The 25,006-nt window shown below is 47.9% G+C and overlaps 1 protein-coding gene across 5 annotated transcripts in view; it reads right to left on the reverse strand.

The window, feature by feature from the left end:
* zfyve26 (zinc finger, FYVE domain containing 26) overlaps positions 1-25,006 on the reverse strand; it is a 192,303-nt gene that overhangs the window by 160,121 nt on the left and 7,176 nt on the right. For all 5 annotated transcript variants that reach the window (XR_011936542.1, XM_072485117.1, XM_072485111.1 and 2 more), the window contains exons 2-6: positions 21,414-21,702; positions 16,997-17,075; positions 16,792-16,881; positions 15,650-16,205; positions 14,439-14,569 (exon numbers count right to left, since the gene is read on the reverse strand). Coding sequence is in view for 4 of the 5 variants with exons in the window: in XM_072485117.1 (XP_072341218.1) it covers positions 14,439-14,569; positions 15,650-16,205; positions 16,792-16,881; positions 16,997-17,075; positions 21,414-21,652 (1,095 nt within the window). In the remaining variant the exon portion in view is untranslated. The remainder of the gene's footprint in view (positions 1-14,438; positions 14,570-15,649; positions 16,206-16,791; positions 16,882-16,996; positions 17,076-21,413; positions 21,703-25,006) is intronic.

The raw sequence follows: 25,006 nt of genomic DNA on the forward strand, positions 1-25,006 counted from the left end.
CCAGGCAAGGACAACAGATTTTCTTCCCTTTTAAAAAAAAAAAAAATTTGGAGTACCCAATTCAATTTTTTCCAATTAAGGGGCAATTTAGCATGGCCAATCCACCTACCCCACACATCTTTGGGTTGTGGGGGTGAAACCCACGCAAACACGGGGAGAATATGCAAACTCCACACGGACAGTGACCCAGAGCCGGGATCAAACCTGGGGCCTCGGCGCCGTAAGGCCAGAGGGCTAACCCACTGTGCCACCGTGCTGCTCATCAGATTTCCTTCCCTATGGGACATGAGTGAGTCAGATGGGCTTTTATGACAATCGACAATTATTTCACGGTTATCATTAGACATTTAATTCAAAATTTTCATTGAATTCAAATTCCATCTGCCATGGTGAGTTTTGAACCCACGACCCCAGAGCATTACCCTACGTGTCTGGATTATTAGTCCAGCAAAAACACTACTACACCACTGCACCATACAATAGCCAATGACAATTACATCAGCTGTCCATATCTTTTAATGTCATTAATACACTAAAATTGTATAGGTAAATTAAGTTTTTTCTAAAAATTTTATTCTCCTCCTTTTTCACATTTTCTCCCAAATTTACACCCACCAACAATAAACAATAATCAGTAACAAATTTGTCAATCCCCATATCAATAACAACGATCCCATCCTCCCACCAAACCCCAAACATTAGCCCACATGTTCACATAAACAAATGACAAAAAGGAATCAGGAATCACCCATAGTCACCATTAACACACACAGCCCTCCCTCCAACCCTCCCGCCCCAACTAATGTTCAATGTTATCCAGTTCTTAAAAGTGCCTAATGAATAATGCCCATTGTGGTAGGCTATATTAGGAGTATCGCGGTACCTAGGTGGGATGTACCTTGTACTGTAGTATGAGTGGTAGAACCTGCCTGCTGGTTCCGCCCAGCAGGCAGAGAATAAGAGTCTGTGTTTCACCCACAGCAGTCATTCTGTACCGGAGCTGCTGGAGTAACTACTTGTTCATTAAAGCCTTCAATTGGACTACAATCTCGCTTCAGTAGTGATTGATCGTGCATCAATTTAATGACAAGAATTGAAGAATGGCTGCTCTCTGCATCAAGCCAGAGTGTCTACAAATCAACCCCCACGCGGCAAATGCAGCAGCAACTTTTAAACATTGGCTGGCATGTTTCAACGGGTACATCAGGACGGCCCCGACTACCCCCCCACGGAGGAACAGAAAATGCAAGTCCTCCACCCAAGGGTGAGCCCAGAAATCTACACGCTTATCGAAGACGCGGACGGTTTTGAGGACGCAATGACTTTGTTAAAAGACCACTACGTCCGCACTGTGAATCAGGTCTATGCTCAGCATCTATTAGCTACCAGACCTCAGAACCCAGGGGAAATCACTGGACGATTTTTACCGCGCATTGTTAGTGTTAGGTAGAAACTGTAACTGCCCACAAGTCTCAGCCAATGACCACACCGAACTCTTAATACGGGATGCTTTTGTTGCAGGCATGCTGTCCTCTAAAATCCGCCAGCGACTGCTGGAAAATGACACGCTAGGGCTTAAAGAGGCGCGGAAACTTGCGCACTCCCTAGATGTAGCCTCCCGCGACCTACAGACCTACGTTCCCGACCGCGCGATACCTGCATGAACAGGGTGGACCCCACCCGCGGCCAATTCCAAAGCACCCCTAAATTCCCCACAAGCTTGTGCAGTGCGGCAGCCAGGAAACCCCGGGGGGGGGGGGGGGGGCTATTTTTGCGGGCAAAACAAACACCCCCGGCAACGCTGCTCGGCCCAATCTGCAAGGGCTGCGGGAAGAAGGGGCACCGCGTGGCAGTATGCCAGGCCCGGTCGGCCGCTGCTGTCTCCACAGGCGAACCGGGCCCGCTGCCATTCCTCTCCTCACAGCTCACAGGCCATGTGCGATTCATGGGGGCAGCCATCTTGGATGACGTCTCAGGATCCCAACTTGGCTGGCCATGTATCGCCTGTTGAGATCTCCCAGCCGGCCATGTGCGATACATGGGGCAGCCATCTTGGATGACATCTCAGGACCCCGACTCGGGTGGCCGTGTATCGCCTGACGAGATCTCTCAGCTTCTGCCACAACTTGTCTCCGTGACACTGGACCAGTCTCGGCCCCGAATACTTTCAACCGCTGCGACGTCGGTACTCATCAACGAGCACAAGATATCCTGCTTGATCGACTCTGGGAGCATGGAGAGCTTGATCCATTCCAATACGATAAGACACTGCTCCTTCGTTGTACACCCGATTAAACAAAAGATCTCCCTGGCCTCTGGGTCCCACTCTGTGGAGTTCCGGGAGTACTGCATAGCCAACCTCACGGTCCAGGGCATGGAGTTCAATAACTTCCGACTCTACGTCCTCCCCCATCTCTGCGCTGCCACACTCCTGGGACTGGACTTCCAGTGTAACCTGCAAAGTTTAACGTTCAAATTTGGTGGCCCCATATCTGTCTGCGGCCTCGCGACCCTCAAAGTTGACCCGCCTACCCTGTTTGCAAACCTTACCCCCGATTGCAACCCATCGCCACGAGGAGCAGATGGTACAGTGCCCAGGACCGGACCATCATTAGGTCGGAAGTCCAACGGTTACTAAAGGAAGGCATTATCGAGGCCAGCACCAGCCCTTGGAGAGCTCAAGTGGTGGTTGTAAAGACCGGGGAGAAACATAGGATGGTCATAGACTACAGTCAGACCACCAACAGGTATATGCAGCTTGACGCGTACCCTCTCCCCGCATATCTGAAATGGTCAACCAGATAGCGCAATACATGGTTTTCTCCACAGTAGACCTTAAATCAGCCTACCACCAGCTCCCCATTCGCCCGGACGACCGCAGGTACACTGCATTCGAAGCAGATGGGCGGCTCTACCACTTTCTAAGGGTTCCCTTTGGTGTGACAAATGGGGTCTCGGTCTTCCAACAGGAGATGGACCGAATGGTTGACCGGTACGGTCTGCGGGCCACGTTCCCATACCTCAACAATGTCACCATCTGCAGCCACGACCAGCAGGACCACGACACCAACCTCCGCAAATTCCTCCATACCGCAAAAATCCTTAACTTAACCTATAACTTTTTTTTAATAAATATTTTATTGAAAATTTTTGGTCAACCAACACAGTACATTGTGCATCCTTTACACAATATTATAACAACACAAATAACAATGACCTATTTTATAAACAAAAAATGAATAAATAATAAATAACAAAAATGAAAACTAACCCTAACTGGCAACTGCCTTATCACACGTAACACTCTCCAAAAATATAATTTAACAGTCCAATATATAATTATCTGTCGCAACGACCTATACATATTATACAGTATATATTAACAACCCTGAGAGTCCTTCTGGTTCCTCCTCCCCCCCCCCGCCCCCCGGGATCCTGGGCTGCTGCTGCTGCCTTCTTTTTTCCATTCCATCTATCTTTCTGCGAGGTATTCGACGAACGGTTGCCACCACCTGGTGAACCCTTGAGCCGACCCCCTTAGAACGAACTTAATCCGCTCTAGCTTTATAAACCCTGCCATGTAATTTATCCAGGTCTCCACCCCCGGGGGCCTGGCTTCTTTCCACATTAACAATATCCTGCGCCGGGCTACTAGGGACGCAAAGGCCAAAACATCGGCCTCTCTCGCCTCCTGCACTCCCGGCTCTTGTGCTACCCCAAATATAGCCAACCCCCAGCTTGGTTCGACCCGGACCCCCACTACTTTTGAAAGCACCTTTGTCACCCCCATCCAAAACCCCTGTAGTGCCGGGCATGACCAAAACATATGGGTATGATTCGCTGGGCTTCTCGAGCACCTCGCACACCTATCCTCCACCCCAAAAAATTTACTGAGCCGTGCTCCAGTCATACGCGCCCTGTGTAATTCCTTAAACTGAATCAGGCTTAGCCTGGCACACGAGGACGACGAGTTTACCCTGCTTAGGGCATCTTCCCACAGCCCCTCCTCAATCTCCTCCCCCAGCTCTTCTTCCCATTTCCCTTTTAGTTCATCTACCATAACTTAACCTATAACAAGGACAAATCCGTGTTTAGCACCAATCGCCTAGCCATCCTCGGCTACGTAGTGCATGATGGAGTCATAGGTCCAGATCCCGAACGCATGCGGCCCCTCATGGAGTTTCCTCTCCCCCACTGCCCCAAGGACCTGAAACATTGCCTGGGCTTCTTTTCTTATTACACCCAGTGGGTCCCTAATTATGCGGACAAGGCCCGCCCACTAATCCAGTCCACGGTTTTTCCCCTATCGGCAGAGGCTCGCCAGGCTTTCAGTCTCATCAAAGCAGACATCGCCAGGGCGACGATGCACGCAATCGATGAGTCCCTTCCCTTCCAGGTCGAGAGCGACACATCAGACGTAGCTCTGGTTGCCACCCTCAATCAGGCGGGCAGACCCGTGGCCTTCTTTTCATGCACCCTCCACGCCTCAGAAATCCGCCATTCCTCCATCGAGAAGGAGGCTCAAGCCATCGTCGAAGCTGTGCGGCATTGGAGGCATTACGTGGCCGGCAGGAGTTTCACTCTCCTCACTGACCAACGGTCGGTAGCCTTCATGTTTGACAATGCACAGCGGGGCAAAATTAAGAATGATAAGATCTTACGGTGGAGGATCGAGCTCTCCACCTATAATTACGAGATCTTGTATCGTCCCGGGAAGCTCAACGAGCCTCCTGATGCCCTGTCCCGCGGCACTTGTGCCAGCGTACAAGTAGACCAACTCCGGACCCTCCACGACAACCTCTGCCACCCGGGGGTCACCCGGTTCTTCCACTTTGTTAAAACCCGCAATCTGCCCTACTCCATCGAGGAGGTCAGGGCCGTAACCAGAAACTGCCAAATCTGCGCGGAGTGCAAGCCACACTTCTACAGGCCAGAGAAAGTGCACCTGGTGAAGGCTTCCTGCCCCTTTGAACGCCTCAGTGTGGATTTCAAAGGGCCCCTGCCGTCCACCGACCGCAACACGTATTTCTTAAACGTGATTGGTGAGTACTCCCGGTTCCCTTTCGCCATCCCCTGTCCCAACATGACGGCTGCCACCGTCATTAAAGCCCTCCACAGCATCTTTACCCTGTTCGGTTTCCCTGCCTACATCCATAACGATAGGAGGTCCTACTTCATGAGTGACGAGCTGCGTCAATTCCTGCTCAGCAAGGGCATTGCCTCCAGCAGGACGACAGTTACAACCCCCGGGGAAACGGGCAGGTAGAGGGAGAGATCGGGACGGTCTGGAAGGCCGTCCTACTGGCCCTACGGTCAAGAATCTCCCAGTGTCCTGATGGCAGGAGGTCCTCCCCGATGCACTTCACTCCATCCGATCACTACTGTGCACTACTACCAACGAAACACCTCATGAACGTCTCCTTGCCTTCCCTAGGAGGTCCTCCTCGGGGACCTCGCTCCCAACATGGCTGGCAGCCCCCGGACCCGTCCTACTCTGCAAATACGTACGGGTCCACAAGTCGGACCCACTGGTCGAGAGGGTACATCTCCTCCATGCTAACCCCCAGTACGCCTATGTGGCGCACCCCGACAGCCGACAAGACACGGTCTCCCTCCGGGATCTGGCCCCCGCTGGATCTCCCCCACCCCCATTAACCCCAACCATTTTTTCACCAGCGCAGCCCTCTTCCCAGGAGGATCCGTCCTCCCACAGGCCCCATCCGGATGCGATAAAGCGGACGACGACATGCTCCCAGAGCCACAGATGCCCGAGCCAGCGCCAGCATCACCGCCGGGACTGCGACGATCGCAAAGGGCGACCAGGGCCCCCGACCGGCTGATAATTTCTTTTTTTTTTTACTAAATATTTTATTGAAAATTTTTGGTCAACCAACACAGTACATTGTGCATCCTTTACACAATATTATAACAACACAAATAACAATGACCTATTTTATAAACAAAAAAATGAATAAATAATAAATAACAAAAATGAAAACTAGCCCTAATTGGCAACTGCCTTGTCACAAGTAACACTCTCCAAAAATATAATTTAACAGTCCAATATATAATTATCTGTAGCAACGACCTATACATACTATACAGTATATATTAACAACCCTGAGTGTTCTTCTGGTTCCTCCTCCCCCCCCCCCCCCCCCCCCCACCCTGGGCTGCTGCTGCTGCCTTCTTTTTCCCATTCCGTCTATCTTTCTGCGAGGTATTCGACGAACGGTTGCCACCGCCTGGTGAACCCTTGAGCCGACCCCCTTAGGACGAACTTAATCCGCTCTAGCTTTATAAACCCCGCCATGTCATTTATCCAGGTCTCCACCCCCGGGGGCTTGGCTTCTTTCCACATTAGCAATATCCTGCGCCGGGCTACTAGGGACGCAAAGGCCAAAACATCGGCCTCTCTCGCCTCCTGCACTCCCGGCTCTTGTGCAACCCAAAATATAGCCAACCCCCAGCTTGGTTCGACCCGGACTCCTACTACTTTTGAAAGCACCTTTGTCACCCCCATCCAAAACCCCTGTAGTGCCGGGCATGACCAAAACATATGGGTATGATTCGCTGGGCTTCTCGAGCACCTCGCACACCTATCCTCCACCCCAAAAAATTTACTGAGCCGTGCTCCAGTCATATGTGCCCTGTGTAATACCTTAAACTGAATCAGGCTCAGCCTGGCACACGAGGACGACGAGTTTACCCTGCTTAGGGCATCTGCCCACAGCCCCTCCTCGATCTCCTCCCCCAGCTCTTCTTCCCATTTCCCTTTTAGTTCATCTACCATAGTCTCCCCTTCGTCCCTCATTTCCCTATATATATCTGACACCTTACCATCCCCCACCCATGTCTTTGAGATCACGCTGTCCTGCACCTCGTGTGTCGGGAGCTGCGGGAATTCCCTCACCTGTTGCCTCGCAAAAGCCCTCAGTTGCATATACCTGAATGCATTCCCTTGGGGCAACCCATATTTCTCGGTCAGCGCTCCCAGACTCGCGAACTTCCCATCCACAAACAGATCTTTCAGTTGCGTTATTCCTGCTCTTTGCCACATTCCATATCCCCCATCCATTCCCCCCGGGGCAAACCTATGGTTGTTTCTTATCGGGGACCCCCCCAAGGCTCCAGTCTTTCCCCTATGCCGTCTCCACTGTCCCCAAATCTTCAGTGTAGCCACCACCACCGGGCTTGTGGTGTAGTTCCTCGGTGAGAACGGCAATGGGGCTGTCACCATAGCCTGTAGGCTAGTCCCCCTACAGGACGCCCTCTCTAATCTCTTCCACGCCGCTCCCTCCTCCTCTCCCATCCACTTACTCACCATTGAAATATTAGCGGCCCAATAATACTCACTTAGGCTCGGTAGTGCCAGCCCCCCCCCTATCCCTGCTACGCTGTAAGAATCCCTTCCTCACTCTCGGGGTCTTCCCGGCCCACACAAAACCCATGATGCTCTTTTCAATCCTTTTAAAAAAAGCCTTCGTAATCACCACCGGGAGGCACTGAAACACAAAGAGGAATCTCGGGAGGACCACCATCTTAACCGCCTGCACCCTCCCTGCCATTGACAGGGATACCATATCCCATCTTTTGAAATCCTCCTCCATCTGTTCCACCAACCGCGTTAAATTTAACCTATGCAATGTGCCCCAATTCTTAGCTATCTGGATCCCCAGGTAACGAAAGTCCCTTGTTACCTTCCTCAACGGTAGGTCCTCTATTTCTCTACTCTGCTCCCCTGGATGCACCACAAACAACTCACTTTTCCCCATGTTCAATTTATACCCTGAAAAATCCCCAAACTCCCCAAGTATCCGCATTATTTCTGGCATCCCCTCCGCCGGGTCCGCCACGTATAGTAGCAAATCGTCCGCATACAAAGATACCCGGTGCTCTTCCCCTCCCCTAAGTACTCCCCTCCACTTCTTGGGACCCCTCAACGCTATCGCCAGGGGCTCAATCGCCAGTGCAAACAATAATGGGGACAGAGGGCATCCCTGCCTTGTCCCTCTATGGAGCCGAAAATATGCAGATCCCCGTCCATTCGTGACCACGCTCGCCACTGGGGCCCTATACAACAGCTGCACCCATCTAACATACCCCTCTCCAAAACCAAATCTCCTCAACACCTCCCACAAATAATCCCACTCCACTCTATCAAATGCTTTCTCGGCATCCATCGCCACTACTATCTCCGTTTCTCCCTCTGGTGGGGCCATCATCATTACCCCTAACAACCTCCGTATATTCGTGTTCAGCTGTCTCCCCTTCACAAACCCAGTTTGGTCCTCGTGGACCACCCCCGGGACACATTCCTCTATTCTCATTGCCATTACCTTGGCCAGGACCTTGGCATCTACATTTAGGAGGGAAATAGGGCTATATGACCCGCATTGTAGCGGGTCCTTTTCCTTCTTTAAGAGAAGCGATATCGTTGCTTCAGACATAGTCGGGGGCAGTTGTCCCCTTTCCTTTGCCTCATTAAAGGTCCTCGTCAGTACCGGGGCGAGCAAGTCCACATATTTTCTATAGAATTCGACTGGGAATCCATCCGGTCCCGGGGCCTTTCCCGCCTGCATGCTCCTAATTCCTTTCACCACTTCTTCTACCTCGATCTGTGCTCCCAGTCCCACCCTTTCCTGCTCTTCCACCTTGGGAGATTCCAGCCGATCCAAGAAGCCCATCATTCTCTCCCTCCCATCCGGGGGTTGAGCTTCATATAATTTTTTATAAAATGTCTTGAACACTCCATTCACTCTCTCCGCTCCCCGCTCCATCTCTCCTTCCTTATCCCTCACTCCCCCTATTTCCCCTCGCTGCTCCCCTTTTCCTCAATTGGTGTGCCAGCAACCTGCTCGCCTTCTCCCCATATCCGTACTGTACACCCTGTGCCTTCCTCCATTGTGCCTCTGCAGTGCCTGTAGTCAGCAAGTCAAATTCTACATGTAGCCTTTGCCTTTCCCTGTACAGTCCCTCCTCCGGTGCTTCCGCATATTGTCTGTCCACCCTCAAAAGTTCTTGCAGCAACCGCTCCCGTTCCTTACTCTCCTGCTTCCCTTTATGTGCCCTTATTGATATCAGCTCCCCTCTAACCACCGCCTTCAACGCCTCCCAGACCACTCCCACCTGGACCTCCCCATTATCATTGAGTTCCAAGTACTTTTCAATGCACCCCCTCACCCTTAGACACACACCCTCATCTGCCATTAGTCCCATGTCCATTCTCCAGGGTGGGCGCCCTCCTGTTTCCTCCCCTATCTCCAAGTCCACCCAGTGTGGAGCGTGATCCGAAATGGCTATAGCCGTATACTCCGTTCCCCTCACCTTCGGGATCAATGCCCTACCCAGCACAAAAAAGTCTATTCGCGAGTAGACTTTATGGACATAGGAGAAAAACGAGAACTCCTTACTCCTAGGTCTGCTAAATCTCCACGGGTCTACACCTCCCATCTGCTCCATAAAATCTTTAAGTACCTTGGCTGCTGCCGGCCTCCTTCCAGTCCTGGACTTCGACCTATCCAGCCCTGGTTCCAACACCGTATTAAAATCTCCCCCCATTATCAGCTTTCCCATCTCTAGGTCCGGAATGCGTCCTAGCATCCGCCTCATAAAATTGGCATCATCCCAGTTCGGGGCATATACGTTTACCAAAACCACCGTCTCCCCCTGTAGTTTGCCACTCACCATCACGTATCTGCCCCCGTTATCCGCCACTATAGTCTTTGCCTCGAACATTACCCGCTTCCCCACTAATATAGCCACCCCCCTGTTTTTCGCATCTAGCCCCGAATGGAACACCTGCCCCACCCATCCTTTGCGTAGCCTAACCTGGTCTATCAGTTTCAGGTGCGTTTCCTGTAACATAACCACATCTGCCTTAAGTTTCTTAAGGTGTGCGAGTACCCGTGCCCTCTTTATCGGCCCGTTCAGCCCTCTCACGTTCCACGTGATCAGCCGAGTTGGGGGGCTTCCTACCCCCCCCCCTTGTCGATTAGCCATCACCTTTTTCCAGCTCCTCACCCGGTTCCCACACAGCTGTATCTCCCCCAGGCGGTGCCCCCCCGCCCATCCTCTCCCATACCAGCTCCCCCCTCTCCCCAGCAGCAGCAACCCAGTAATTCCCCCCTCCCACCCCCCCCGCTAGATCCCCCGCTAGCGTAATTACTCCCCCCATGTTGCTCCCAGAAGTCAGCAAACTCTGGCTGACCTCGGCTTCCCCCCGTGACCTCGGCTTGCACCGTGCGACGCCCCCGCCTTCCTGCTTCTCTATTCCCGCCATGATTATCATAGCGCGGGAACCAAGCCCGCGCTTCTCCCTTGGCCCCGCCCCCAATGGCCAACGCCCCATCTCCTCCACCGCCCCTCCTCCCCCCATCACCACCTGTGGGAGAGAGAAAAGTTACCACATCGCAGGATTAGTACATAAAACCCCTCTTTGCCCCCCACATTCGCCCCACCACTTTGTTCGAACGTTCTTTTTAATAACCCGCTCATTCCAGTTTTTCTTCCACAATAAAAGTCCACGCTTCATCCGCCGTCTCAAAGTAGTGGTGCCTCTCTCGATATGTGACCCACAGTCTTGCCGGTTGCAGCATTCCAAATTTTATCTTCTTTTTATGAAGCACCGCCTTGGCCCGATTAAAGCTCGCCCTCCTTCTCGCCACCTCCGCACTCCAGTCTTGGTATACGCGGATCACCGCGTTCTCCCATTTACTACTCCGCGTTTTCTTCGCCCATCTAAGGACCATTTCTCTATCCTTAAAACGGAGGAATCTCACCACTATGGCTCTGGGAATTTCTCCTGCTCTCGGTCCTCGCGCCATCACTCGGTATGCTCCCTCCACCTCCAACGGACCTGCCGGGGCCTCCGCTCCCATTAACGAGTGCAGCATCGTGCTCACATATGCCCCGACGTCCGCTCCCTCCACACCTTCAGGAAGACCAAGAATCCTCAGGTTGTTCCTCCTTGCGTTGTTTTCCAGTGCCTCCAACCTTTCCACACATCGTTTCTGATGTGCCTCCTGCGTCTCCGTCTTCACCACCAGGCCCTGTATATCGTCCTCATTCTCGGCTGCCTTTGCCTTCACGACCCGAAGCTCCCGCTCCTGGGTCTTTTGTTCCTCCTTTAGCCCTTCGATCGCCTGTAGTATCGGGGCCAACAGCTCTTTCTTCATTTCCTTTTTGATCTCTTCCACACAGCATTTCAAGAACTCTTGTTGTTCAGGGCCCCATGTTAAACTGCCACCTTCCGACGCCATCTTGGTTTTTGCTTGCCTTCCTTGCCGCTGTTCTAAAGGATCCACTGCAATCTGGCCACTTCCCTCTCCTTTTTCCATCCGTATCCAGGGGGGATTCCCTTCTGGTTTACCGCACAGTGTTTTTAGCCGTCAAAATTGCCGTTGGGGATCCTATCAAGAGCCCAAAAGTCCGTTTCACAGGGAGCTGCCGAAATGTGCGACTCAGCTGGTCATCGCCGCACCCGGAAGTGACCGGCTGATAATTTCATTGTAAAATGAACTTGTAAATAATTGTCTGTAAATATGTGTATTGCATGTAAAGGCACCGAAGGGTACCGGTATAACCTCTACCACTGTAAAAGCAAGGCCGCCACCCCCCCCCCCCCGCTGGACTCTTTTTTAAAACAGGGGGTGAATGTGTTAGGCTATATTAGGGGTATCGCGGTACCTAGGTGGGATGTACCTTGTACTGTAGTATGAGTGGTAGAACCTGCCTGCTGGTTCCGCCCAGCAGGCGGAGAATAAGAGTCTGTGTTTCACCCACAGCAGTCTTTCTGTACCGGAGCTGCTGGGGTAACTACTTGTTCATTAAAGCCTTCAATTGGACTACAATCTCGCTTCAGTAGTGATTGATCGTGCATCACCCATAAATTGTAGAACCCCTCCATCCTTCCCCTCAGTTCAAACTTAACCTTCTCAAGAGTCAAGAATTCCAACAGATCCCCCCCCCCGCCACGTCTGTGCACAAGGTGGAGAGGTTGCTCTCCAGCCTATCAGGATCTGCCTTCGGGCGATCAACGAGGCGAAGGCTACAACATCTGCCTCCACATCCGTTTCCAACCCTGGCTGGTCCGACACCCCGAATATGGCCTCCCGCGGTCCCGGGTCCAGTTCACGTGCACCACGTTAGAAATTACCCTAAAAACCTCCTTCCAGTAATCCTCTAGCTTTGGACAGGACCAAAACATATGAACGTGATTAGCGGGCCCCCACCCCCGCACACATCTTCTACTCCTTCAAAGAATCGGCTCATCCTCGCCCTCGTGAGGTGTGCTCTGTATACCACCTTCAGCTGTATCAGCCCCAACCTCGCGCACGAGGTGGAGGCGTTCACTCTCCGGAGCACCTCACACCAGAACCCCTCCTCCATATCCTCTCCCAACTCTTCCTCACACTTTGCTTTGATCCCTTCCAGTGGTGTCTCCTCCTTTTCCAAAATAGCTCCGTAAACCGCCGACACTACCCCCTTCTCCAGTCCCCCTGTCATCAGCACCTCCTCCAGCAATGTGGAGGCCGGCTCCACCGGGAAGCTCTGTATCTCCTTTCTGGCAAAATCTCGAACCTGCATGTATCTAAACACTTCCCCCTGCTCCAGCCCATACTTCGCTTCCAGCTCCTTCAATCCTGCAAACCGACCCCTAAGAAACCCTGCCTTATCTCCAAGCTCGTAAACTGCACCCCTCGCTCGTCTCAGTTGGTGCACCGCCTCCCTGGTAGATATTCGGTCAAAGCTCGCCTGTAGTTCCTTCCTCTTTTCCAACTTCGCTGGGTCCCCATCTTCTGCATAACTCCTATCTACCTCCAACATCTCATCTATTACCCTCTGCCACTCCAACCTCAACTCTTTGTCCATCCTGGCCTTAAACAAGATCACCTCACCCCTCACCACCACCTTTAGAGCCTTCCAGACAACTACAGGTAAATTAAGTTACAAAGCCAAGCACAATGAATTATCTGCAGCAGATTATTTTACTCATTATATGATACTATAATTGGCTGAATCCAGCTCGTGGTCTGTAACATAGTAGGTAGCAGATGAGGAACATATAGTTTATAGTTCATAGAATTTACAGTGCAGACACAGTCACGATAGAATGGCGGAGCAGACTCCATGAGCCGAATGGCCTAATTCTGCTCTTTATCCTATGAACTTATGAATATTTCAACAATTACACCATCATGAATCTGAGGAAGCACCTGCACCCTAAAGCAAGGAAATGATAATGGAAGATTGATGGGTGTTTTACAGTTTAAAAAAAGACAAATTATATTTAAATAAAAGCAAAATACTGTGAGGGCCTGAGATCTGAAATAAAACAGAAAATGCTGGAAATGCAGAGACAGAAGCAGAGTCAACACGTCTAGTCCAATATGATTCTTCTTCAGAACTGAAGGAAGGCAAATTATACTAAGGTATGCCGAAAGCAGAGGTCAGTTGACTGCAGACTCTGGCCATGAAACAAATCAAGTGTTTACTGTTTCAAAAGCCAAATATGTGCATCACTGCACACACAGAGGTTTGTCACCAGTAATTGCCCTTAGTGTTGGATGGGGTTACTGGGCTATGGGGATAGGGTTGGGGGGGGCTTGGGTAGGGTGCTCTTTCCAAGAGCCGGTGCAGACTCGATGGGCGGAATGGCCTCCTTCTGCACTGTAAATTCTATGATTCTAATGATGGCAAGTGACTCCATTTTAGAACGTTACAGGGTTCCTCCTGATACTACTGAGATTTTATAGACTATAATCTGCAAAAAGAGTGACTATCAGTCTGATGGGCCGCTGTACGTCAGAGCACACTGCCACTGATGTGGCTAAACTACACCACCGTTTTTCATTTGACACTTTGTACACAATGAAACACCAACGTGATCCAAGCACATAAAATGGGCCAACAGCCATAGGCAACACCCTATGTGGGGCAGCCATTTTCAGATTCGAAGGTGAGATGAAGAAAGATCACAGTTCACTTTGCTCACCTTCTCCCATCCTAACACTTGACTGCATGATACAATGATAATGACTAATCAGGACAATGAACCTCTATCAACTAGTCTCCAACAGATCCAGAAATGGCACAAGGAAAACCCCAATAGTGAAGAGCATTGGGAACCATAGGATCAAAGTCAGCATTTTCCTCCCAAGCCTGCTACACTTACCACATTACGTGTGGCCATCTGATTAAGATTGCTAAAGTAAAATCTTTTTCAGAGTTCTGGATTTGTTGTTCCAAAATTAAATCAAAATGAATCATTGTGGGATGTAGAGGTTTGAAAAGACTCATTTAGATCAATACATAAAGCATGGAGACAATAGGCACTTGGTGCACATTTCTTGATATAAACTTTATCCCACATTCATTGACTATTTAACTCAAAAACAAAAATGAACATTTTCTGTTCCCTCAGTCCTAATACATACCAGAAAGTGCTCCAGAAAGTGCTTACTGGTGCCTGTGCTGTAGAAAAAAGCTGCCTTCCAGGAAGGAGGTTTGTCAGAGTTTGTGAATAATGCTAGTGTGATCTTTTCAGCCTCTGACAGTCCAGGAGAAACTGAAACAAAAAACAAGAAAACAAAATAAAAAGTCAAATAGTGCATTCCGGCTCTCACACAACCACACCACAATGCATTGAAGTACATTCCAGTGACAAGCTTGAAAGCATCATGCAAGACGTCTGCAGCAACATGGTACAGAAGTTCAACAACCACTGCCAAGCCTGTCCTTATGGTAGATGGGCATCTGTAAAGGAGAAAGTTAAAAACCATCTTTCTAAACTGCAGACTGGGTTAACCTATCTAATACTTCAAATAATTTAAATGCTTCAACCCCGGGAGCAAACTACATTTCAAATAATGCTGTTCATCAGATATTAATGTGTATTTGACCAACCTGACATTTGGCCAATAAAATATAGAGAAGCATATGTATGGACCAGGTGGGTCAAAATCCCTGATTATCAGCTAGCTCAAGGCCATATAAACGGGAGTCTGGCAACTAATATTTCACCCAAAAGATACAATTAACTTTTTTTCTTCCGTGTGGAGGTCCTCAAAGAACATCTACACCATTACTATAAATTATTCTTTTTTTTAATACCTCTAGAATCCCTACATGCAGAAGGAGGCCTTTCGACCCACCGAATCTGCACTGACTCTCCGAAAAAGCACTCTACTTGGTAGACTGATGATTTAGTCAATCTTAGTCCAGGTGGCAATAGTATATTAGAATTGGCACTGAACTGGGGAGAGGTTTGAAAAGAGTCAGCCAAATGTTCCCTGTGTTATCAGTGAATATCTGCTTCTGGAACAGTGCGCATGCTGATACAGCTTGAGGCCAGGATTGAGCTTGTTTGTCATACCTCCACAATCTAACAGCTCAGTCACAAGAAATGATGTGCGTGTGCACGTGCATGTGTGTGTGTGTGCGCGCGCACGTGTTGGGGGGGGGGGGGGCTGCTTACAGGTAGGAGATAACTGGAAAATAAAAGAATTATACAAGTATTTGTAAATTATTAGCTTGAGAATGACCCAATGACTCTGTGCCTCTAAGGATTAAAATAAACCAAAGTAAAATTATTTCTGTAACTACAATAGGATGTGGTCATCTGAAGGAAGGACACACTACTGGTTACCTCTTTCAGGTGAGATTTGTGCTACTAGCTTCTCTTTAGCCTTCTCGATGGATACGGTGCTGTACAAACTGATCAGAGTCTGGTTCGATTTTCTAAGCATAAAGCCAAGTAAGCGCTCCTCATTCAGTCCGTATTCTGTGGCACAGCAAGCATCATACAGTTCTTCACACAGCTGTCGGATTTCACAGGCCTGTCTTTCCACGTCAAAAGTAAGCACAGAAACAACAGAGTAGATATGGTTTTTGGTCCACTCCTGCACATTCATGGCAGATCCATTCCTGGCCTTTCCCTGGCGAGCTTCCTTCAGCGAACATAGGGCATCCCGCAAAAAGTCAACCAGTAGTTTCTGTAGCCTGTGGTTATATTCCACAGCAGAACTGTTGCTGTTTTCTACCAGCAAGTAAGCAACCACAGCCTGCACAAGCTGAGGGCTGCTGGACAAAAGTCCCCACAACGAAGAAAATGCCTCAGGACTAAGCTTACAGGCACTGAAGTCCTCTTGCCTCTCAATCACCAGATCAGGATTATGACAGTTTAAAAATATATCATGGAGCTCCTGTGCAAAGAATAAAGTAGATCATTAGCATCACTCCTTATCCAGTTCTGCCAAAACTAACAAAATCACCATGAACCTAGGAATATTACTGATCCAGTTCTGCCAAATTTAACAAAATCACCATGAACCCAGGAATATTACTGAATGTTTAACACGTCAATACGTCAAATATTCTGGGGAATATCACCGCCACTCGAGTTTTAAAATTGCACAGCAACATAATGCAGCAGTAAATTAGCCACATGTTTCAGTAATAGTCATTAGCTGTCTCAAATAACAGATCAATTTAAAAATAAAGTCACTGAAATTATTTAAAGGGAATATATTAACCTCATCTTTATTTTTTTAAATAAATGTTTCATTTAAAGTTTTTCCAAAGAGCGTTTTTACATAACAAAAATAGAAATACAGATAATAAAAAATAACAATCAACATATCCCAAAGCTTACAGTGAAACTACTTACACAACAGAAAAGTTTTTCCTTTTTTTTTTTTTTAAACAGAACAAGGTGGGTTTTGTCTCCATGCCCAACTCACATTATATCAACAGTACCCCCACCTGAACCCCCTCCCCCCATAACCTCACCTTTATGACGTCTTGTGGGATCTGTGGCTGCAGCTGCTCCAGGAGCAGAAAGAATTCAATCTCGCTCCTGACAAATGGCGGAAGCGATATCTGGTGTAAAAAAATAAATAGCTATTTCAGAATCAAAGAATAAGACGTCTGGAAATGAACATAAAACTTAATTGCCATCATCCAGAATCACTGAATGTATGAAGTGTCCATTTACCTGATCGTGTGACCACCAATGTTCCAGCTCCAGTAGCCACAGCCAGGCAAGACGATGAGGACTAGAAACTGACTCCCACCTGCACATAACCAACCAGTCAGAAATCAACATTTTACAAGTCATTGAAAAATTAAAAGTGCTTAAAATTTTTGAATTATACGAGGTCCGCCACAGTTGAAACATTTTCGGCGGATCAGTTTTGAAGTACCCTGTAACCTCTCCAGTCTGGAAATCTACTGTTCAGAAACACCAGTTGTCCTGAAATAATTTGAGCAGACCCAAGCAACTCATGGCATCTCTTTAATAAAGTATTTTCGGAGCAGAAACATAGAAGGTACATTAGTTGGGTAAGTGAAACCATTTTTATTCCGATTTATAATATTTCATGTTTCAGGTAAATATTTATATCTACAGTGTTTCCCGGTTCACAAACTTGTGAGGAGTATTCTTTTTTTAAATAAATTTAGTGTATCCAATTTTATTTTCTCCAATTAAGGGGCAATTTAGCATGGCCAATCCACTTACCCTGCACATCTTTTATGTCCGAGATTTCGAGACCCACGCAGACATGGGGAGAAGGTACAAACTCCACACGGACAGTGACCCAGGGCCGGGATCGAACCTGGGACCTCGGCGCCATAAGGCATCAGTGCTAACCACTGCACCACCGTGCTACCCATAATGAGCATTCTAATGTCATTCTATAATCCACAAAATTCTGAAATCCAGAAATGATTTAGGACACAGGACTTGAGAGCGGGAGTTTGCCTTTGACCTCTCGAGCCTGCTCCACCATTCAATAAGATCACGGCTGATCTGGTTGTGGTCTCGGCTCCACTTTGTTGTCTGCCAGCTGTCTGACCTCCATATCCCTTGACTTCCCTGCCTTTCAAAAACCAGTCTAACTCTGCCTTAAATAAATTAATTGATCCAGCCTCCACTGCTCTCGAAGTAAGAGAAATCCACATACTAACAACGCTCAGAGAAAATATTTCTCCTCATCACAGTCTTAAAAGGGAGACATAAACTGTGTCCCCAAGTTTTGGTCTTCCCCCAGAAGGGAAATCATCCTCCCAGTATCTACCCCGTCAAGTCCCCTCAGAGTATGGCATGTTGCAAGAAGATCACCTCTCATTCTTCTAAACTCCAATGAGTCCTGATTTAGTCCCAAGCATTCTGGACTGAAGAGGTCACAGCGTGTTTGGCATCCTGAAGAGTGGAAAAGCCAAATATACAGCAGCTCATTACTAGGCATTTTTAAAATCTCTAGTTATGGGTCTGTAAACTTATCCAGTGAATAACTATGCCATAAAGACCAGGAAGAACCCATGGCTGGGCTGAACTAGCCAATCAAATGGCCCTCGGCACTCCCTGATTTGGGAGGATAAACATCAACCAGAATTCTGACCACAGTTAAGTGACTCCCCTACCCACCCACCGGGAGAGTCCATGAATACATTTTGGCTGAGGACAGGATTACACATGATCTGCGATGACACCTGCAGCCAAAATTCTACAAAAGATCAAAGGTGACCCCTTGGGTGAGTTACCGAATACTGATCTGGATATGTGGCTGTATTAAATCAAGAAACTAATTATTTTAGGAAGAAGGGGTGTGGGGGCAGGGGACATATCTTTCAGAAGAGATTTTTTTTTGTTTTAAGTATTTTTATTCAAATTTTAAAATTGTTACATTTAACACACGTAACATTACAAAACAAAATAAACTCAACACCAACCCCTGAACCCACCTCTCACCAACACCCCAATGAACCTCCCCACCTCGCCCCTCCCCAGCTGTTGATGGTAGCCAGCTTTCCAAAATGTAGTATAAAGAAACCCCATCTTTTATGGAACCCCTCCCTCACTCCTCTTAGAGCAAATTTTACCTATTCCAAGTGCAAGTACTCCATTAAATCCCCCAGCCACACCGAAGCACAGGGAGCAGAAGCTGACCTCAACCCCAAATAACCCACCTGCGAACAATGACCGAGGCGAAGGCTAAAACATCTGCCTCTGCACCCGTCTGCAACTCCGACAAATCTGACACCCCGAATATGGCCCCCAGAGGACTGGGCTTTAAGTCCACATGCAAGATCGCCGACATGGTGAAGAACGATCTCCAAAATCTCTCCAACTTTGGGCAGATCCAAAACATATGTACGTGGTTGGCTGGGCCCCTCCCTAACCGCTCACAAATATTCTCCAACCCCCCCCCCCCCCCTCAAACTGCCAGCTCATCTTCAACTTTTTCAGGTGCGTTCTGTGTACTACCATTAGCTGTATCGACCCCAGCTTCGTGCACAAGTTTGAGACTTCCACCCTCCGCCGCACCTCAGATCCCGGCTCTGGGTCACTGTCTGTGTGGAGTTTGCACATTCTCTGTGTTTGCGTGGGTTTCACCCCCACAGCCCAAAGATGTGCAGGCTAGGTGGATTGGCCACACTAAATTGCCCCTTAATTGGAAAAAAAAGAAATGGGTACTCTAAATTGAGAAAAATAAATCTACCAAAACAGACTGAGGGGTGATTCAGCAGACTCGAGTTAAAGTCCGCTGAACAGCGCATTTAGCGGGGTGTTTCTCGACGCCTGTTTTTGACCCCTCCCCACCCTCCAAGCCTTGGGGAGGGCCCGGGAACCCGCACTCACTGACCTCCACCTGGTAAGGCCCCTGGGCCTGATCCCCGGGAGTGCCAACCTGGCACTGTCAGACTGGCACTGCCAGGGTGCCCAAGGGAGTGCCAGGGTAACACCCTGCCCTGCTCCAATCACCTGGAAGCCACCCTAAGTGCCGTTACGCCTTGTCCTCGCTTATGTGGACCAGTTCTAAATGGCGCCCTGGCAAGGTCACCCAGGTGTGGCCGGAGTCCTGGGTGCCGGGTGAATCCGGTGAACATATATTTTAATGCGCTGTAGGGCTCATATGAATATGCAGATCTGTGCCATGCCTGTTGAGGGCGAGATCCAGATCGTGACGCCTCGCGAGATTCCACTGAATCTCACAAGACATTTCAGCATCACAAATCTCCCGAGAGACATCCCGACAGCAAGTCAGGCACGACGAGGCCGCTGAATCGCGCCCCGTGGTTTTGAATCTTAATAGGCACGTGATGTCAATTCAGTACATCTGATAGCCATGATGCCAGAAGGAACTGAAAGTGTAGACAAACTATTCAATTCTAAGAAACAGATGGCACAGCAAAGTAATTCTTGGCAGTCATATCACAACAAAGTTTTAGAAGCATTAGCTGTTACAGCCACAATTTTCACCCAGGAAGCATTGCAACGGAATTCAGGGAGAGATCGACTGGTTTGAGAAATGGGCAGGCAGCTGACGTGTAATTTAGATGATGTGATCTAATGGATTTTAGGAGGAACACAAAATCAGGAATGGTGGCTGACATTTTGGGTATGGGCATATACCCAAAACATCAATTATCCTGTTCTTTCAGTCAAAGCTGTCTGGTCGGCTGAGCTCTTCAAGCCGTTTTGGTGTCTTTGCTTCAAATTTCTTGCATCTGCAGTATTTCGTTCAAGCAACAAATGCATACACCTAATGGAAAAACACTGGAAATTGATTAACTGAGACAATGGGGTTGAAAGAAAATCTCTTGGTGAGAGGGTTCAAGTACATAAATCCAAAAAATAAAGGCTAGCATAAGTAGAATTTATAAGTAGAAACACAAAGTGCAAGAATAATTAATATATAGGGAACACTGATACAGCCACCGTTAGAGAACTGTGCGCGGCTTTGGAAATCTCATTATAGAAAGGACATTAAGGCCATAGAAAATATAGTGTTGATTCCCAGATTGATACCAAAGAAGGGAAATTAAGTTTATGAAGGGAGTCTTGAGATACTGGGATTCTTTACCACTAGGCAGTTAAGGCTTTGAAAAAAAAAAGTGTTTAAAATTCTGCTTGGGGGAGGGGTCAATGATCAGCATGATAAATTTTAGATTATTACCAAGAGTGAGGAAAAAGCTTAAGAGAAATATCACTACACAGAATATTGTTAAAGTTCAGAATGTTTTGCCACAGGGCATGACTGAGGCAAAGGCCTTTACTTCTTTTGAATGAGTGATGAGAATGTGGAACTCGCTATCATGTGAGATGGTTGAAGCAAAAAGCATGGATGCATTTAAGAGGACTGTAGTTACGTAGACGAGGAAGGATATGTTGATGGGTGAGATGAAGTAAGGTGAGAGAATGGTTGTGCCTTCCATAAACACTTATAGACTGTTTGGCCTGTGCCACAAAATTCTATGATAAAGTAAATATGAGTCTATAAGAAGAGATCAGACAGTGGGACCAGTTTTGGGTTGGTCTAGCTAAGAGACAGCACAGCCACAATGAGCTGTGTGATCTTCTATGTGTTGCAAACCTATGCTTCTAAGATCTCCTCCAGAGTACTCACCTTAGCTTGTATGGACAGACGACGATTGCCTGAAGGATGTCCTTCACTTGTTCTGCACCACCACCTTGCCATTGCCTTAACTGAGGCATACAGGCTTGAGCCAAGGCCCAGTGTCCTTGCCGCAACTGCTCACAGAAGAACACAAACAGCTTCTCCAGTGAGTCATCTTCCTCTCTCCCAAATGGATGCAGGTTCACAGCCTTCGTCCCAGTGGCCAGGTAAGACAAAGATTCTTCCATGGCAAAGATAATTTGCACTATAGGCTATTTAAACACTTAAGACGCATTGCCTGCAAATAAGGAAATTACATTAAAACACTAAAATTATTTTTACTTGCATTAGTGCAGTATTATAAAGCAGAAGTTGTAGTTTAAGCACAAAGGAAACAGCTGCCATAAATTTTACATTTCAATGTTTGTTTCCTCTATTTTACATATTCATTTATTCTAGAAGAGGGTAGATAAATGACTTCTGGTGATAAAATTATCTCCTGCACTAAGTGTCCACCAAGAAACTTCAGGCTCTAAATTTCCAAAATGTAAGACAGGAAAACACCTGCACTGCTCCGTAATTATACAGCACTAATGAAATTGTGAAAAGACGCAACTTCTAAATCTGGATTTTCAGAATGTAATTTCATTTTACCATTAATTTTCTTAATTTACATTTGCAATATTTTCAACCATCCATTATTTGGGGAATTTTCAACTATCCTAACAGTGAGCAATGCTAATCAGGACCAAAAATGTATCGTTTTATTTCAATGCCAGGCTAAGAAAGTGTCTGTCTTATGCATTCTGTGTTTCAACATTCTACCAGCATCAAAACCCACAACATTTAGTAACAAGTCAAGAATGAAAGCTACAGGAACAATTCATCTATCCATGTACTTGTAAACTATCAGAAATAGCTTTGCAACAAACACAAACAACTGCATAATGACAAAGTAAATAAAAAACATACCATAGACCAAAAACACATTGTTATTCCAAAGAAACAATCAAAGGGGCAAAACTAAGGACAGATTGTCCTATGCTGGGCTGACTGAACAAAGCTTCCAGTTTGCTGCCACTGCGAAAACTGTTCATTGTTCATTTCTCTCAATTTTGCACACCCTAGCTATTTAAACTCAGTTCCCCAATTTCTCACCACAACAAAGTGTTAAAATCAAAGGGTGAGCTGTATTATGCCACAAACTTCTACATTTATGTAGCATGATACAGCTCACCCTTTGATTTTAAGAAATCAATTAAACTATTACAGTGAATGTTCCCATTGAATGTATCACAAACAAGATTAATTTCTTGGAGGACAATACAGTTTAAGGACATTTCACTTAGTAACAAACCCAATTTTGCCATAGCTGCCAACAAAGTAATTACAATGATCTGCTTACATAAATACCATGCACAGGTTGTAGTATGAAGTTTCAATGTGAACCCACAATCAGATTCTTTCTTTCGCCACCAGTGCACATTTTGAAATCAAGGGCTCAAAAAGCTTATAGTTTTGCTTAAAACAGAATTAGACATCTGATGTAAGCTGTTTCAGCAAGGGCACTGCATTGAAGACATGGGAGAGGTAGGGTCCTCGGTCCTGATCACCATGCTACAATTCCTATTGAAATGTGCAGAGGGTGATAAATGAGGATGGGATTGCAATTAGCTGAGCTGTCTCCCACAGTGAATTCACTTGCCAACATGCACAGTCTGAATATTTCACGAGGTCCCCAAATCCACCTTCAGAAGGGAAGTGTAACAAGTGACAGATCCAGATTTGCTGCAAAGATTAAAACTTGAATGGACGATAATTCAAAAGTTAATTGTGGAAAAAAAAGACATGGGGCGGGATTCTCCGCAAACTGGCGCGATGTCCGCTACCTGGCGCCAAAAACGGCGTGGATCACTCCAGCGTCGGGCCACCCCAGAGGTGCGGAGAAAGGGGCCAAGCCCTCACCTTGAGGGGCTAGGCCCGCGCCGGACTGATTTCCGCTCCGCCGGCTGGCGGGAAAGGCCTTTGGCGCCACGCCAGCCGGCGCCAAAAGGACTTCGCCAGGCGACGCATGCGCGGGAGCGTCAGCGGCCGCTCACGGCATCCCCGCGCATGCGCAGGGGAGGGGGTCTCTTCCGCCTCCGCCATAGTGAAGACCATGGCGAAGGCAGAAGAAAAAGAGTGCCATCATGGCCAGGCCCGCCCGTGGATCGGTGGGCCACGATCGCGGGCCAGGCCACCCCACCCCCCAATGTAGCCACTTAAAATGGCCAACTCCCGATTCAAAATGGCGAACGGCAAAGGCTGATGGGAAAGTCAGCCAACAAGACACAAACAAGCAGCTGCAGGTTGGCTGTGTATTTACCTCTGGAAAGGCCAGACAACATCGATACCAGCAACCATCAGCACAACAAAACACCAGCCATCTGCATACTAATGAGCAATCCCTAGGAACAATAAGCAACATTTAGACACACAAAGCAAAACCAGACTCTTCGGCGCCAGCAGAAGCCAACACAAAAGGAGGTGAATGACCACCTCAAGACTGCCCATCGATCAGGGAACCGTTCCAGCATTGGAGAAAATCGAACCAAGCAATTGGGACAAAGTCCAATCACTTGGGACCAGGTACAGGCTCCGCCCTGAAAGGCGGAAAGCCCCTGGGAACTATAAGAATTGAGCCCCAAGTTCAAATCGCTCTCTTCTCTCTTCTCCACCGCTTCTCCAGCTCTTCACTCTTCAGCAGCTGGTCGAAACTGTAAGTCTGACTTCAATGCTCGCTACGAGATAGGCGCTCCTAGCTATCAATCTGTATCAACTTCGAATCCCGCAGGCTCAGAACCCGAACAAAAGGCCATTTGTTTCCCTGACCTGGTGGGCCAGTTCCAAGTTAAGTATAGGCCTGTTAGTTGTAGAAGTAGCTTAAACGTAGAATTTGTGCATGAGTAGTGATTACTGTGTATAATAAATGTGCTTTGATTTAAATCTTACTAATCGGTGAATTGGATTATTAATCATTACTTGGACTTGAACCACGTGGCGCTATCAGAAAGATACCTGGCGACTCAAGAGCAAAGGTAACAAAACAGAGCAATTAAACTAAGGCAAAATCAGCAACACCAGGACCCTGGAGCCCGCCCGCGTCGCCTTGTCCCGGCGTTCAAAAGGGGGTCTAATCCACGTCGGCTGGCTCGGGTTGACAGCGGTGGCACTTCGGCCCATCGCGGGCCGGAGAATCGCCGGGGGTGGGCCCGCCGACCGGCATGGCGCGATTCCCGCCCTCGCCGAATCTCTGGTGGCGGAGAATTCGGGACACGGCAGGGGCAGGATTCACACCAGCCCCCGGCAATTTAATCACGTCCATGGTGTCAGTTTTTTGTCTTGCACTAACAGGACAGACACAAAAATGTCAAATTTCAAGGGGAGCAATACAGAATTTATTCTTGCTCCTGTCCTTATAAGTGCAAGATGAAAAGCTTCAAATGAATGTCTTTTTTTTCAAGATTCAAAGCTGCTGGGGAGCAAGTTTTGGCAAGGGAGATAGGTGCATGAATGATGAGCTATATTTGTAAACACACCTTACTTTGCAACAACTGACAAAA

The sequence above is a fragment of the Scyliorhinus torazame genome, chromosome 2 (assembly GCF_047496885.1).
Source record: "Scyliorhinus torazame isolate Kashiwa2021f chromosome 2, sScyTor2.1, whole genome shotgun sequence".
Lineage (NCBI taxonomy): Eukaryota > Metazoa > Chordata > Chondrichthyes > Carcharhiniformes > Scyliorhinidae > Scyliorhinus > Scyliorhinus torazame.